Source organism: Muntiacus reevesi, chromosome 9, assembly GCF_963930625.1.
Source record: "Muntiacus reevesi chromosome 9, mMunRee1.1, whole genome shotgun sequence".
NCBI lineage: Eukaryota > Metazoa > Chordata > Mammalia > Artiodactyla > Cervidae > Muntiacus > Muntiacus reevesi.
The window spans coordinates 8,393,262-8,408,421 of NC_089257.1; the positions used below are offsets into that span (position 1 = coordinate 8,393,262).

Below are 15,160 nucleotides of genomic sequence, written 5' to 3' on the forward strand. Positions count from 1 at the left end.
TCCCCCAAAATATCTGGTGTCAAGTTCCGTAGTGCATATATGAAAGGCATGGATCATAGAATATGATAAATTTACACATGGAAGGCTGAGCCTGAATCTCAAAGGTTATGGAACCACCATATGGAAAAAAGGAAAAGAGAATATTGGGAAAAAAATCAGAGTTTTTTTTTTCCAGGTATTTTAAACTATTGGAGAAAATGAATGGCTCATTTTCAAGAAAATGTAACTCCAAACAAGGATGTTAAACTTGAGGAAATAATATGACTACCCAACTGAAAAATAAGTGAGATTTGGTTATTTCTCAGCATAAAACTGTTCCTTCAGGTTATTTTTATAAACATAGCATCCTTATTAATACTACAACTCTGAAACATTCCCTAATCTTACCTTGCTAAGCAAAAGAAAAATAATATATATAAAGTATCTAGCAGATACTTGTGTGTGGTGGGACAAGCCAAAATTTTGTCATATATTTAAAAAAAATTTTTCTGAAATCTGTAATGAACTCTATTAATTCTGAAAAAGATTGTTTTATTTAAGAGAGAAAAATGAGAAAATATTCCCCTGATTAAATAAATTTACAGTATTAGTTTTAGCTTAACTCATCATATAGAACATATAGCTGTAATCTCAATAAAGATAGTTATACACCAAAAGTATACATATTTTCCACAAGAAATTGTGGAAATCATAAAAGTGTATTTCAAACTAAATATATAATTTGAACTAGGATAATATGAAAGCATTATATATATAATGACCCCTGGAACTATTTAAATAAAAAATGTTTTTCATCACAACCAAGTTATTCAATCTAAGGAGACATTTACTACAGTTAAAAAAAAAATCACAAGTGACTTTCCTGGGAAAGAGCATTTCTTCAAGAAAAAGATACATTCCCTTGCTGCCTCATTTTCTTTTTCTGATCCAGAGCTTTTTCATGGCATTTTGCATCTCTCCATTTCTCAGTGTATAGATCAGAGGGTTCAACATAGGGGTGACGATGGTGTAAAACACTGCCAAGTATTTGTCAATGGGTAAAGTGGAAGGAGGTCTCACATACAGAAAAATACAGGGCACGAAGAAGAGGACCACCACAGTGAGGTGGGAGCCACAGGTGGACCAGGCTCTGCGCCTCCCTTCCTGCCTGAGATCCTTCAGGGAGCGCAGGATGACCCCGTAGGAGAGGAGCAAGAGCGTGAGGAGGACCACACATGTTACCCCGTCACTGGCCAGCACCGTGAGGGCAATGATGTGGGTGTCAGTGCACGCGAGCTTTAACAAGGGGTACATGTCACAGACGAAGTGGTCAGTGACATTGGGGCCACAGAAGGGGAGGTCGTAAACAAAGAGAATATGGACAACAGCGTGTACAAACCCACCAGCCCAGGGCACCAGCAGCAGCAGAACACGCACTCGCTGATTCATGACTGTCAGATCATGCAAGGGCTTGCAGACGGCCACGCAGCGGTCATAGGCCGTGACCGCCAGGAGCAAAATCTCGGCACCACCAAATAAGCGCTCCGTAAAAAGCTGGGTCATGCAAGCTCGAAATGAAATGGTTTTCCTCTCGTAGAGTAAGTCTACAATCACATTTGGGGTGACCGTAGCAGAGTAAAGAGCATCCATAAGCGATAAGTAGCCAAGAAAGAAGTACGTGGGGACGTCGAGGGCGGCGCTGAGCACCACAGTCAGGGCGGTGAGCAGGTCGCCGACCACCGTCACGGTGTAGGTGAGCGAGGGCGTGACTAATAATGCTTCCTGACCCTGGGGCTCTGAGTGAGCCCAAGAGGACACACTCAGTTACACTGCTCCTTGCTTCCACAGCTGCTTCTAAACGCTCTTTCAGAGCTCAGGCAAAATTACCTGCAAATATAGTTAGTATTGATATGACTGACTTCACATCTTAAGATAATTTGTTCAGTCATTGAACAAATAAGCTATCTGGTTTATTATGTTCTGGTATTTTTCAGATATTATAATACAAGGCATATTGAAATGTTGTCCCTAAACTCGGCACTCTTACACACTAACAGGAAGGCAAGTAATTAGAGATATATGTGGGAAAAGGACTCAATATTAAAGAAATGAGCTGCCACAACTAGCTTTCCTTCTGGAAGTTAATTAAATTGTACATAAGCTAATATCTTATATAAAAATAAAAATTGATTGAAGGTTTAATAAAAAGGTAAAGCAAGATTTACTTCATATTTATTTTTCAGTTTTTAAAAAAGAAAGTTACTTTCTATACTATAGGAGTGGAAGAATCTTCTTAACCAATCACTAAATCCTCAATGGACATATTTGATAATTTCAAATTATTTAAAGAATTTAGGAAATGCTACCAAAACACAAATAGACAAAGTTAGCTTGAAGAAAGATTTACATGTTAGAGGATATGCAAAGAGTTAGTATCTAAAATTGAAAAATCTCCAAGCAATTAAATAATAAAAAATAAAATTATAAAATAAATTAAAATATTAACTAACAATTAAAGGAATAATACCCCTGAAAGACCAACAAACATATAATATGATGCTGAAGCTCACCTCTAAACAGAAAATTAGTTCTTCAAGTCACAGTTTTCTTACCATAGTATTTGCTTGATTTTTTGAAAATTAAATCAGTCAAGGTCTGCAGGTGCTATCTCATTTTTTTAATATTTTCTAACAGATTGGCAGGCTGTGTTTAGAGAACTTATAAATTGAAGCTATGATCAGATTTACAAATATCTGCTCATGAAAATATCCTCAAATCATTACTCTTGAAAATAATTTCTAAGTATAGTTTATCTTTGAGTAGGATAACTTATTCCAGATTATTAGAATATGAAATTATCCAAAAGGAATACTACAGTCAATCTTCACATACTAAATAATCACAAAGGATTCCTAACATGGTTGATGAAGAAAATTACAAAGGAAAGCTTCAAAGATTAATTCTCATCCCATCAAGTGCTCTTGCAAAATGTGAAATCTCATTCAGAATGTTGTCTCTAAATACACTTCTTGGGTCACCTGCATAAGCAGAGCTCCACTTGGTCCATGTTCTGGGCTCCGGTACCTTCTTTCTTGTCCTCCATGCACCGATGCCTTCTCTGGGAACATGGGAAGCAAGATATAGGCAGCATCACTAGACCTTGAACTGGTTCCATGTGACCAACTCTCCATGCTTTCAGGAAAACTGATTCATCTCAATCCTTCATCTCAGTTCATTTCAAGGTGTTAAGATTTTCAAAATGAATATGAATGCCCTTTTACCTAAGGAACTCTGAATCTTGATTGTGAAAGGAGAATACAAATTTTCACTGTTGGCAGGATTTATCCTGATAACAAACAAATGTTAAATCAACATTTTAATCAGAGAGAAAGAAAACTCAATTTGTGTAAGAATTTGCTGTTTGTGTTTTACAACAATAGAAGTAAAATTGTGAAATAACCTTTGTGACATTTTGATTCTGAATCACTTATTCTGTCCTATCTTCATGCAGTGTTGATGAACTCTGTGTTTCCTGAAGGATGGAGAATAATTTCACATATATACATTATCACATTTTGAGTCCATCATTTCAATTTGAGAAGAAAGCTCTCATGAAATTACTGCTACAGGCACCTCAAGTCAGGGCAAAGGACTGTACATAATTCATCTACATTTAAGTTCAGCAGATACAATGGATAAAGCATTCAGTTGGTGCATCTCCATGGATGAGTCTCAGCTAATTAAATTCATTGGGACCTTAGTCATAATTTTGCAGGTAGACTCCTTATCTCCAGAGATGTCACCAGAATAATCACTGTTAGCATGACTTATACATACCTGTCCTCTGGGGGAAAACCATAGGGAACAGCTTGAAGTCATATCACCAAAATGGAAAAGTTCAGTCTGGGCAGAAATAAAATTTATGATAAATTTCCTATTTAAATCATGTCTTTCAAATAAGCAAATATTTTTTAACTTTAAACTTTATCTTTGAAGATGATACCCAAAGTGATTTCCAAATATTATGAATATCAATTTCAGAACAAGTCATTTAGCATTTATTTCAAATGCAGATAAAGGTTGTCACATAATTTCAGACAGGCAAGTTGATAGAATCTGTGCAAGTATCAGAGTGGGGAAAGAGAAAATGTTTGTGGGACTAGTCCATTCATCTCAGAACGCTCATGGGACATTCACCAAAGTAGAAATACCCTAGGCCGGTGGTCTCCAACCTTTTTGGCACCAGCCTGGCACCAGGGACCGGTTTCATGGAAGACAATTTTTCCATAGACTGTTGGTGGAAGATAGGGGAAAGGATGGTTTCTGGGTGACTGAAGTGCATGACATTTGTTGCACTCCTGTGAGCATCTAATGCTACCACTGAGCTGACAGGAGGTGGAGCTCAAGTAGTCATGTCAGTGATGGGAGCAGCAGTAAGTACAGGTGAATTTTTGCTCACCTGCCTGCCACTCACCTCCTGCTGTGAGGCCTGGTTTCTCACAAGCCATGGATTGGGGGTTGAGGGCCTCTACTCTAGGCGATGACACAAGTTGCAATACATTTTTAAGGACTTAAATCATATATTATATATACACATATATATTTGTGTGTGTGTGTGTGTGTGTGTGTGTGTGTACACACATATATGGCATCCCAGCTATGGCTAGTGATAAAGAATCCACCTATCAATGTAGGAGATGTAAGAGATCTGAGTTTGATCCTTGTGTCTGGAAGATCTCCTGGAGTGAGAAATGGCAACCAGTTCCAGTATTCGTGCCTGGAAAATTGCATGGGCAGAGGAGCCTGGAAGGCTACAGTTCAGGGTAGCAAAAGAGTTGGAAACGGCTGAGCATCTGCACCTACAGTTGCATATATATATACATATATATATATATACATATATATATATGGACGAGGGGTTTCCTCTGTTGCAGCCTAACTGGTATTTTGAGCGAGCGGACGATAGGGAGCGTCTCCGAGTGTACCGCTAGACTCAAATGGCTGGCCTGTGGGCTGCAGCAAGAAAGCCGACAAATCTGGCAAAGGTAAATTTAGTAAGGCAAGAGGCCACTGAGAGCCCGTCAGCCTTCCTAGAGAGGCTGATGGAAGCCTTCAGGCAATATACACCCATGGACCCCCAGGCTGAGGAGTCACGCGCTGCAATCCTGTTAGCGTTTGTAAATCAGGCAGCCCCAGATATTAGGACAAAAGATAGAGGGATTGGGAGAACAGACGATACAGGATTTACTGAAAGCAGCTGAAAAGGTATTTAATAATAGGGAGACCCCAGAAGAAAGGGAAGAATGAATTCGACGGGAGGAAAGGGAATTAGCTGACAAGATCAGGAAGGAAAATAGAGAATATAGAACGAGGGAAAACCAGAAGAACCGGAGGGAGCTAGCCCAGATTCTTTTTGCGGGGATAAAAGCCAGAACAGAACTGAGGGAACCTTGAGACCCCTGGACAGGAGAAAAACAGAATCCAAAAAGGCAGGACCTAAAGAAAGATCAGTGCACCTACTGCAGAGAACAGGGGCACTGGAAAAACGAGTGCCCTAAGAGGGACCTGAGGAGAGGAACGACCCAGAGAGAGAGAATCTCCCCTGGAACTCGAGTTCTATATGCGGGGGAAGACAGTGACTAGGGGAGTCAAGATTGGGCACCCCTCCCCGAGTCCTGAGTATATGTTGGATAATTGCAGTCATGAGGAACTGGAAAATTCTGCTGAAGATTAACAATATTGCAGATACCAGAGCCCAGACCCCCCGCCAGGTGAGAGAGTTTCTGGGGACTGTTGGATATTGCAGACTGTGAATCCTGTGGTTTGGCCAAAGGATGGGCCCCAACCCTCATTGGCTGCTCCCTGCAGGGGCTCTGCAAGTTTGGCTTTTATGAAGTACAGCATGATGAAGTTTGCCTGCTTTGAATGTACTGTTGCCAATTCCATGGTGTCTGTGTTGAATAAAGAGAAGAGTAGCAGTGCCTCTCAGGTCCTCAAGAGACTTGGATTTAGAGGTGTATGGAAGGGACTCTTTGCCCGCATCATCATGATCGGCACTCTGACTGCACTACAGTGGTTTATCTATGATTCTGTGAAGGTCTACTTCAGACTCCCTCGCCCTCCTCCCCCTGAGATGCCAGAGTCTGTGAAGAAGAAGCTTGGGTACGCTCAGTAGATAAATGAAAGCAAATATGGACTGAATCTGCGTGTTGATCAGTGATTGAGGAAAATACAACTGGATCCAGACTTGCAAAGCATGCCCGCTGATGAGGACAGGGAAAAAGCAGCACACGGGAATGAGGTACCGAGGGGAAGCGCCAGGGCAACACTGGGAGATAGATTTCACTGAGGTAAGGCCAGGCAAGTACGGGTATCGCTATATGTTGGTTCTGATAGATACCTTCTGGGGGTGGGTGGAAGCCTTCCCTGCTAACGGAGAGCTTAGAGGAGATAGTGCCTAGGTACGGGCTGCCAGTGACTATGGCCTCTGATAACGGACCTGCCTTTGTGAGTCAGGGGCTGGCCCAAGCTCTGGGGATGAAATGGAAATTACATTGTGAATATAATCCCCAGAACTCAGGACAGGTTGAGAGAACAAAGTTGCCAATAGAGACTGGCGGGGACTGGGTGACCCTCCTTCCCTTCGCACTCTTTTGGGCGCGTAACACCCCTTATAAGCTGCCCTTTTGAGATTCTGTATGGAAGACCCCCTCCTGTGCATTAGAACCTAGATGGAAATGCCCTTATGTTGTTCCCCTTACCACTCCTATTGCTGTCAAGGTCGACGGGATTGGACCCTGGGTTCACTGCAATCACGTGCGGCAAGCCACACCGGAAGAACAGGAAAAAGTGCGAGGAGAATGGAAGGCGAGTCCTCACCCGTCAAATCCTTTGAAACTGAAACTCGTCCACCGGGAGGTCTCCTAACTCTCCTGCTGATTGCAGGAGCTGGAGCTGTGTGACCTCTTGTGATGGGCCCCGGGAATGGGACGTAAGAAACAGAGATTTGATAGCCCCGAGTGTGGCGCAATCCGCAGGGCCAAGTACCTCAGATATGGGTGCAATTTAACCAAGCTTCACTATCTCTGCAAGGCCAAGGGCTTTCCTCCCTACGAGCCGCTGTAGATGACTTGATTTTTCTCCAACAGGGTAGGGTCTGCGAGGTTTCTATGCGGACCATACAGGAGTGGTAAGAGAATCAATCAGTCACTTAGAGAAGTCTTTGACTTCCTTGTCTGAGGTGGCCCTGATTAGAAAGAGAGAACAGGAAGCCCAGCAGAGATGGTTTGAGTCTTGGTTTCAGCACTCCCCCTGGCTGACTACCTTAACTTCCACCCTCCTGGGTCCACTTATAGTGTCAGTGGCCCAAGATGGAAAAGAGGAAGATTCCTCTACTTGAACAACAGATGGGGGGAATGTGAGGTGAGCAGAAGTAACGCAGCTTAGATTAGGAGTAGGCCTTCCTACCTGGTAAGATTATCAGGCCACCTAGATACAACCAATTAGCCAATTAGGACCAATTAGCTTTCACTTAATACTGACTGCTGTTTGCCAATTAGGAAGTTAGGAATGGGGCGGAAACCCCCAGGAAAGTCCCACCCGCGTGAAAATATTGACCAATGAAATTGCTTTGCAAACTTGTAACCAATCCGCTTAAACCAACCACCAACCACGCCTATAAATCTGTGTAACAGCTTGGGCTCGGGCTCTCTGACCCGCACCACTGCGTTGGTTGCAGGCAGAGAGTCCTGGCTCGAGTCAGTAATAAACCTCCCTCTCTGTGAGTTGCATTGTCTTGGAGGCCTTCTCTGTTCCCGTTCGGGGATTCAGACATCGGGCATAACACTATTTAGCCCAGTACTCCTCCACTGGGAAGTGATCTCCCCTGTAATATACAACTTTGTAAGCCAGTGGGGATTCCTTTTCAGAGAACCAGGGGGCTTTGGAAAACAGTGACTTCAGCCTTAAAAGTCACATCCAGTCTAGTATGAAATAGAAATCTGAAAAGGGCTTGAGTCAGATTGAATTGCTCATAATGAACAGAGCATCCCAGAAATATAAGAGAAAATTGAGCCTCACTTTGGGGACATAGACACTGGTCGCAACAGTTTTGGGTAGCTATCCTGTGATAATGACATGATGCTGGCAAGCATCATATTGAAACCCTCCCTCTAGCAATTCTGTGGTGGGTGCAAACATCACTCACCAGCCAGGTGGCGCCAATGTTGAGAAGCCCCAGGGCAAGTAGCTAACAGAGCAAAGGCAGAGCGCCACCCATCTGCCCTTAGACCCGCTACCTCGCTACCTCAGAACACCTTGAGTCCACACCTGACCTGGGGCCCTCCCACCAGGTAGCCAGCAGCAGCCCCACACCAGCCTCCTTTCCAATTTTTCGGGGGTGAAGTTTTCTATCACCTAATCTGGGGCTCTCTAACTCTTTCAAGATGATTATTACAACTGTGTCACATCGAACTACAGAATCGTTTCCATTATAAAGGATTCTAAAACGTTCCTCATTCAGAAAACTAAGGACTAAATTCTTTCTCATTGCGTAGCAATTAGTACTCTCAAATTTCTTGTTTTTGATTTAGAAATATTAGGGATTATAGCCTTCTTTCTTCTCCTAAATCCAAATGGATAAAATATCAGTTTACAATGTAGCTTGTCAATTACAACCTGCTTATTAATACAGTTGAGCACACTCTGGGAAGTCCCCTGAGAATGAAGTCTCTCAGTTTTACTGCATACGATCCTTACAGGTGGTGGGCCATGCTCTGTTCTTGGATGAACTTTACTATCATTCTAAATTTACTCCATGGTCTTGCCTACTGTTTTAGATATGAGTTAAGGCAGTATTCTTCAATCTTTTTTTTTCCACTATTGCCTCTAAAAGGTGCTTTTTTGCTTTTGTAGATATTATATTCCCTTAATAACCTTCCCTTCTAAAATAATCATACCATAAATATACTATCTATTCATGTGCTTTATGTACATCTATGTGTGTATATATATATACATATATATATATATATATAGTAAAAAATGATCATCCCCTAAGAAATTACTTTTTTCTCATTGATAAAAGATATTATCCCCACTTCAAACACATGTTTTTAAATAATCTACTTTAAAAAAGTAATAGCATGTGTGATTATATTTCTATCAAAGTGAAATCCTAGGTGGGATTTACACAACTACACAAATATGTATCTAATTCTTCTCTCCTGTATCACACTCCTATAAAATGCCTTTTTTAAAATTTTCACCATTACTAACAAAATTATACTTTTCATTTATTTGTTTACTTGCTTATTATCCATCTATTCCCCCACTGGAATTTTACTTCCACATAAACACAGCCTTTGTTTGTATCATTCAACGGTGTATATGGAGCTCCCATAACTCTCTGGCACATTGTATTCACTGAACATTACTTTTTCCATTAATTAAAGAAGTCAAATTTTCCCAAAGTCCTTTTTTTTATCAGCAATACATGTTAACACCATGAAACCCTTTTTTTCAGTAATAAATGCTAACACTACAGTATAATAATGGAAGCATTCCAACAGAAAGAGCACCTATTTAGCTCTTCAAGGTTCTACCTCATGCCCAAACCAAGTATCAATTTCCTCAGTGACTGAGTTGCTCTACTTTCTTCTAAACATCTCTTTTACCCATGTGTCACTTCCTGTGAAATATGAAAACTGAATTTTATTTCTTGATCCAATTACATCCCTCTTTTCATAAAACCCCTGAAGGGAAACATGGTTGCAGAAAAGAGACCATCAGATGCTTTTGCTTCACACAAGATTACCCCAAAGCATGCAAATAACTCAGGAAATGAAGTTCAACAGAGAGATGGAGAGAAGAAAGCCCCACCATCCAAAAAAATAAATAAATAAGGGAAGAATACCTCAAAGACAATTTTCACAGTGTGACCACGGGCATAGATTAGCACCGTGGGTATCCCCACTTTCTGAAAGTTCACCTTAGCCACATGACTTTTATGAAGGCCTACATTAGTACTTATTTTCACTAAATTTTTTTTTAATCCAAAGGGGATTTTTCATTTTACTTAAAAAAATCATTTTAATATTACAGAGCTATTAAAAATATTTTTTCCATTTTCTAATAGAAGAACAGTTAATTTGCAACATTGTGTTAGATTCAATTGCTGAAAAAAGTGATTCAGTTATATATATATATATATATATATATATACATTTTTTCAGATTCCTTTCCATTGCAAGTAAACTTTGCCATAGTAATGTTTGTCTTTTGTAATAGTGAAGTGGCATAACTTGAACTTTCATGAAACGAATTAACTTTTACTGCTGAAATACACTGCTACATGTGAGACAAGTCTGCAACATATTTGACACCATCTTCATTTTTTATATTATTTTTTAAATTAATTTGTTTATTTGAATTGGAGGCTAATTACTTTACAATAGTGTAGTGGCTTTTGCCATACTTTGACATGAATCAGCCATGGGTGTACATGTGTTCTGCATCCTGAATCCCCCTCCCACCTCCCTCCCCATTCCATCCTTCTGGGTCATCCCAGTGCACCAGTTCTGAGCACCCTGTCTCATGCATCAGCCTGGACTTGTGATCTGTTTCACATATGATAATATACATGTTTCAATGCTATTTTCTCAAATCTTCCCACCCTCACCTTCTCCCACAAGGTCCAAAAAGACGGTTCTATACATCTGTGTCTCTTTTACTGTCTCGCATATAGGGTCATCATTACCATCTTTGTAAATTCCATATATATGTGTTAGTATACTGTATTGGTGTTTTTATTTCTGTCTAACTTCACTCTGTATAATAGGCTCCAGTTTCATCCACCTCATTAGAACTAATTCAAATGCATTCTTTATAATGGCCGAGTAATATTCCATGGTGTATATGTACCACAGCTTCCTTATCCATTCGTCTGCTGATGGGCATCTAGGTTGCTTCCATGTCCTGGCTATTATAAACAGTGCTGCGATGAACATTGGGGTGCACGTGTCTCTTTCAGATATGGTTTCCTTGGTGTGTATGCCCAGGAGTGGGATTGCTGGGTCATATGGCAGTTCTATTTCCAGTTTTTTAAGGAATCTCCAAACTCTTCTCCATAGCGCCTGTACTAGCTTGCATTCCCACCAACAGTGTAAGAGGGTTCCCTTTTCTTCACACCCTCTCCAGCATTTATTGCTTGTAGACTTTTGGATAGCAGTCATTCTGACTGGCGTGTAATGGTACCTCCTTGTGGTTTTGATTTGCATTTCTCTGATAATGAGTGATGTTGAGCATCTTTTCATGTGTTTGTTAGCCATCTGTATGTCTTCTTTGGAGAAATGTCTGCTTAGTTCTTTGGCCCATTTTTTGATTGGGTCATTTATTTTTCTGGAATTAAGCTGCAGGAGCTGCTTGTATATATTTTTGAGGTTAATTCTTTGTCAGTTGCTTCGTTTGCTATTATTTTCTCCCATTTTAAAGGCTTTTCACCTTACTTATAGTTTCCTTTGTTGTGCAAAAGCTTTTAAGTTTAATTAGGTCCCATTTGTTTATTTTTGCTTTTATTTCCATTACCCTGAGAGGTGGGTCATAGAGGATCCTCTGTGATTTATGTCAGAGAGTGTTTTGCCTGTGTTTTCTCTAGGAGTTTTATAGTTTCTGGTCTTACATTTAGATCTTTAATCCATTTTGAGTTTATTTGTGTATTTGACACCGTCTTCTTAAAGGACAAAGTGGATCATTAAGACTGCAGATAAATTTACCTATACACCTGGTGTGCTGCAATCCATGGGGTCATACAGTCAGACACAACTGAGCGACTGAACTGAACTGAACTGATACACCTACACACACAACAGACAACCCTGTCTCATTTGAAAGCAGTAAGACTGGGTTTTAAAGACCTGGACTGGAAGCTTGTAGCTGAAACTTTTGAAAGGATGATACATCCCAGTGTAATAGTTTCTAACACACTAATGGAGGAAGGGCATGTGAGGTGAGACAAGTAAATTAGTAAACCTCTCTTGGCTTCAGTTTGCTTCTGTAAAATGGGCGGAATAGGGCTTCCAGTTGTCTCCGTGGTAAAGAATTGGCTTGTCAATGCAGGAGGCACAGGTTCAATCTCTGGGTCAGGAAGATCCCTTGGAGAAGGGAATGGCTACCCACTCCAGTATTCTTGCCTGGGAAATCCCACGGACAGAGAAGCCTGGTGGGCTGCAGTCCATGGGGTTGCAAAAGAGCTGGACATGATTTAACAACTAAACAACAGCAACAAAATGGGATTAATGATAATGGAACCACCAGCTTAGTACATGACAAAATCAGCTGAAACAAAGATGCTTGACAGATAATATTAATAAAAGTTTCAATTAATGTAAATATATATGTATCAGATGTATAGATCTAGAGCTTTGGGATCTACCCATATGATTTTCTATTGAAATTTAATAAAAGATGCTTACCCTTCTAGTTTCAAATGGCTCCTCAAGTCTTGAGACATAAAAAGAAACATTTCCTTCATGTTCAAGGAAAGCTATGAGTCATGAAGATACTTTATAAAATAAGAGCAAATAAAGAATAATTTCAAAGTTTCTGGCTTAATTTTTGTGCGAAAAAAAAGAAATAGTTTGTGAGTTATCATTATCTCTTTTCCTAGGTGTTTCCTCTTGCTGATTTTTGAAAATTAATAGAAAATTCAACCCTGATTCTTAAACTTCCCCAACTCTCCCTGCCATGCATGTATCTAAGTATATCTGTTCCTTACTGGCTGGACCATAGGCTATGCAAAAACAAGGTTTCTGACATGAAGGTCATATGAAAAAATCAATTTCATCCAAGTAACTTATCTGAATAATGTTTAAAAATTAATAATAAGACACTGGAAGAATATACTCTACAATAAATAAACTAGGGGCTTATTGTTGATATTCTTCCCATTGGCTATTCTGAAACTGTGAGTATGAATATACAAGTCTTGGCAAAGTATTTGAAAAAGTTGTCAAAATGCCTATTTTCTAGGCCATTTTTGTCAATAATCTGCAAAATTTGCTAATTTACTTTCACAATTTGCAGCATGTATAATCCTTCCTATATATGTATATAATCGTCACTTTCTTGGTATCATGGACAGCCTAAGGTACTCTCTTCTTCATCAGACTCCTCACGGCATTTTTCACCTCTGTGTTTCTCACTGTGTAAATGATAGGGTTTAACATGGGTGTGAGGATTGCAAAGAACACAGTCACCCACTTGTCCACAGGGTACGTGGCCACAGGACGCGTGTAGGTGAACACACAAGGCAGAAAGAAGAGCACCACTACTGTAAAGTGGGCGCCACATGTAGAGAGGGCTCTGCGCCGTCCTTCAGAGCCATGGGATTTCAGGGAGCTCAGGATGGCTATGTAGGAGATGAGCAGCAGGGAAAAAATGAGCAAGCACACATGCCCCCGCTGTTGGCTGCCACCACCATTCCAGGTATGTAGGTGTCACTGCAGGCAAGCTCCAACAGCGAGAAGAAATCACACATGAAGTGGTCGATGACGCTGGCACCACAGAAGGTCAAGTCCATGGTGAAAAGGATCTGCACTGAGGCATGCAGGACCCCCCCGACCCAGGCCACCACCACCAGGAGCTGGCAGAGCCCCTGCCGCATGACGGCCGTGTAGTACAGAGGCTTGCAGACGGCCACGTAGTGGTCGTAGGCCATGACGGTGAGGATGATGACCTCTGATGCTGCCAGGAAGTGCTCCAAAAAGATCTGAGTCAGGCAGGCACCCCAAGAGATGGATCTCCTCTGAAACAGCAGGTCAATGATCAATTTAGGCGTGGTGACTGAGGTGAAGGAGGCATCTAATAAGGCCAAGTAAGTGAGAAAGAAGTACATGGGAGCAGAAAGTGTAGGGCTGAGGGGGACGGTGATGACTATGAGCAGATTGGACAAAACAGTGAATAAAAAAATGAACAGAAAGACAATGAAGAGTATTTTCTGCAAGTGTGGATTCTGTGTGAGTCCCAGGAGAACAAATTCAGTCACATTGTTGGGAGGCCTGAGGACATCCATTCAGCAAGGAACAGCTTCCTGGGGCCTGACTCACCTACAAAGGAACAAAGAATCATATTCGTTATCACCAAAGAATTGTGTTCTAACGTTTACAACAAAATAGTGCAATCACTGTAACTGTGGAGTATACCCTTGACACTTTGTCCCAGTACTTGTTTCAATTTTTCCTTCTTTCCTCCATCAAGCTTTCCATCTCTTCAGATACCTAGCACCAGTCACCTGTAAACCACCTGTAGGGCAAATTTGATGTGTAATTTACTGAAAAAACACTGGACTGTCTAATTGAGATCTGAATTCTCCTTCTTGTTCTGACCCCAATGGACTTTGCTGCATCATCTCAGTTCTTCAGGCCCTTCACTGTGTCCGTGAGATTACAAATCGTAATTCTCAGATGTGTTTTACAGGCTGAGAACTGCTGTACATACATAAGAGTTATTCCTTTTTCCGTGATGGAATTTCAGTTTGACATCTCGACTCCTAACTTTGGAAAGAAAAAACATGATCAAGAAATCAGGGAGTTTAGGGAAATAGATATAAGTCCTTGGTGAAACATCCTCTCTGGTACCTATCAGAACACATAAACTGCTCAGCTGTGTTTCCTCACTGTCCCACTAGAATGCCTGGAATAATGTCCGCAGTGCCTGAAACCGATCAGATAATGAGTAAACATTTGGTATTAAATTGTCATTCTCCAAAAGTAAAGATATGCTTGCTTCACCGAAGCATAAACTCAGCAGAAGCTCAAACGCCCTTGTCCTCCAGCTCTGTCGATCTACAATCTCTACTGTGTGAGAAACTGGAAGTGAAGCTGCACTCCAGTTTAGAGTTTCTGTATCATGCATCGAACCTGGACTAAAATAAATAAGCTAATTAATAACAAAAAAGAGTTTCTGAACACTCTCCAGAGTCAGCATGAAAATATTCAAATGTCTCTAGAAAAGTGCATGTTATGGATCATTTTACTTTAAAGATAGTTTGCGTATATGTTAATCGATTATTTTATTTTTCAAAACTCTGCTCCACATATAATTTAATATACATATTCCGCATATTCATTGCTTCAGAGTGTGTGTGTGTGTGTGTGTGTGTGTGTGTGTGTGTGTGTGTGTGAGT

The 15,160-nt window shown here is 40.7% G+C and overlaps 1 protein-coding gene and 1 pseudogene across 1 annotated transcript; both read right to left on the reverse strand.

Annotated features, from left to right (window-relative positions):
- Positions 1–909: 909 nt before the first annotated feature.
- Positions 910–3,082, reverse strand: LOC136175477 (olfactory receptor 4A15-like). Its single transcript, XM_065945760.1, has 2 exons — positions 3,064–3,082; positions 910–1,775 (listed from the first exon to the last, which is right to left on the reverse strand). The coding sequence occupies exons 1-2, from the start codon at positions 3,080–3,082 to the stop codon at positions 910–912; spliced, it is 885 nt and encodes a 294-aa protein (XP_065801832.1).
- Positions 3,083–13,118: 10,036 nt separating this feature from the next.
- On the reverse strand, positions 13,119–14,047 carry LOC136175478 (olfactory receptor 4C3D-like; annotated as a pseudogene).
- Between the last annotated feature and the right edge of the window lie 1,113 nt (positions 14,048–15,160).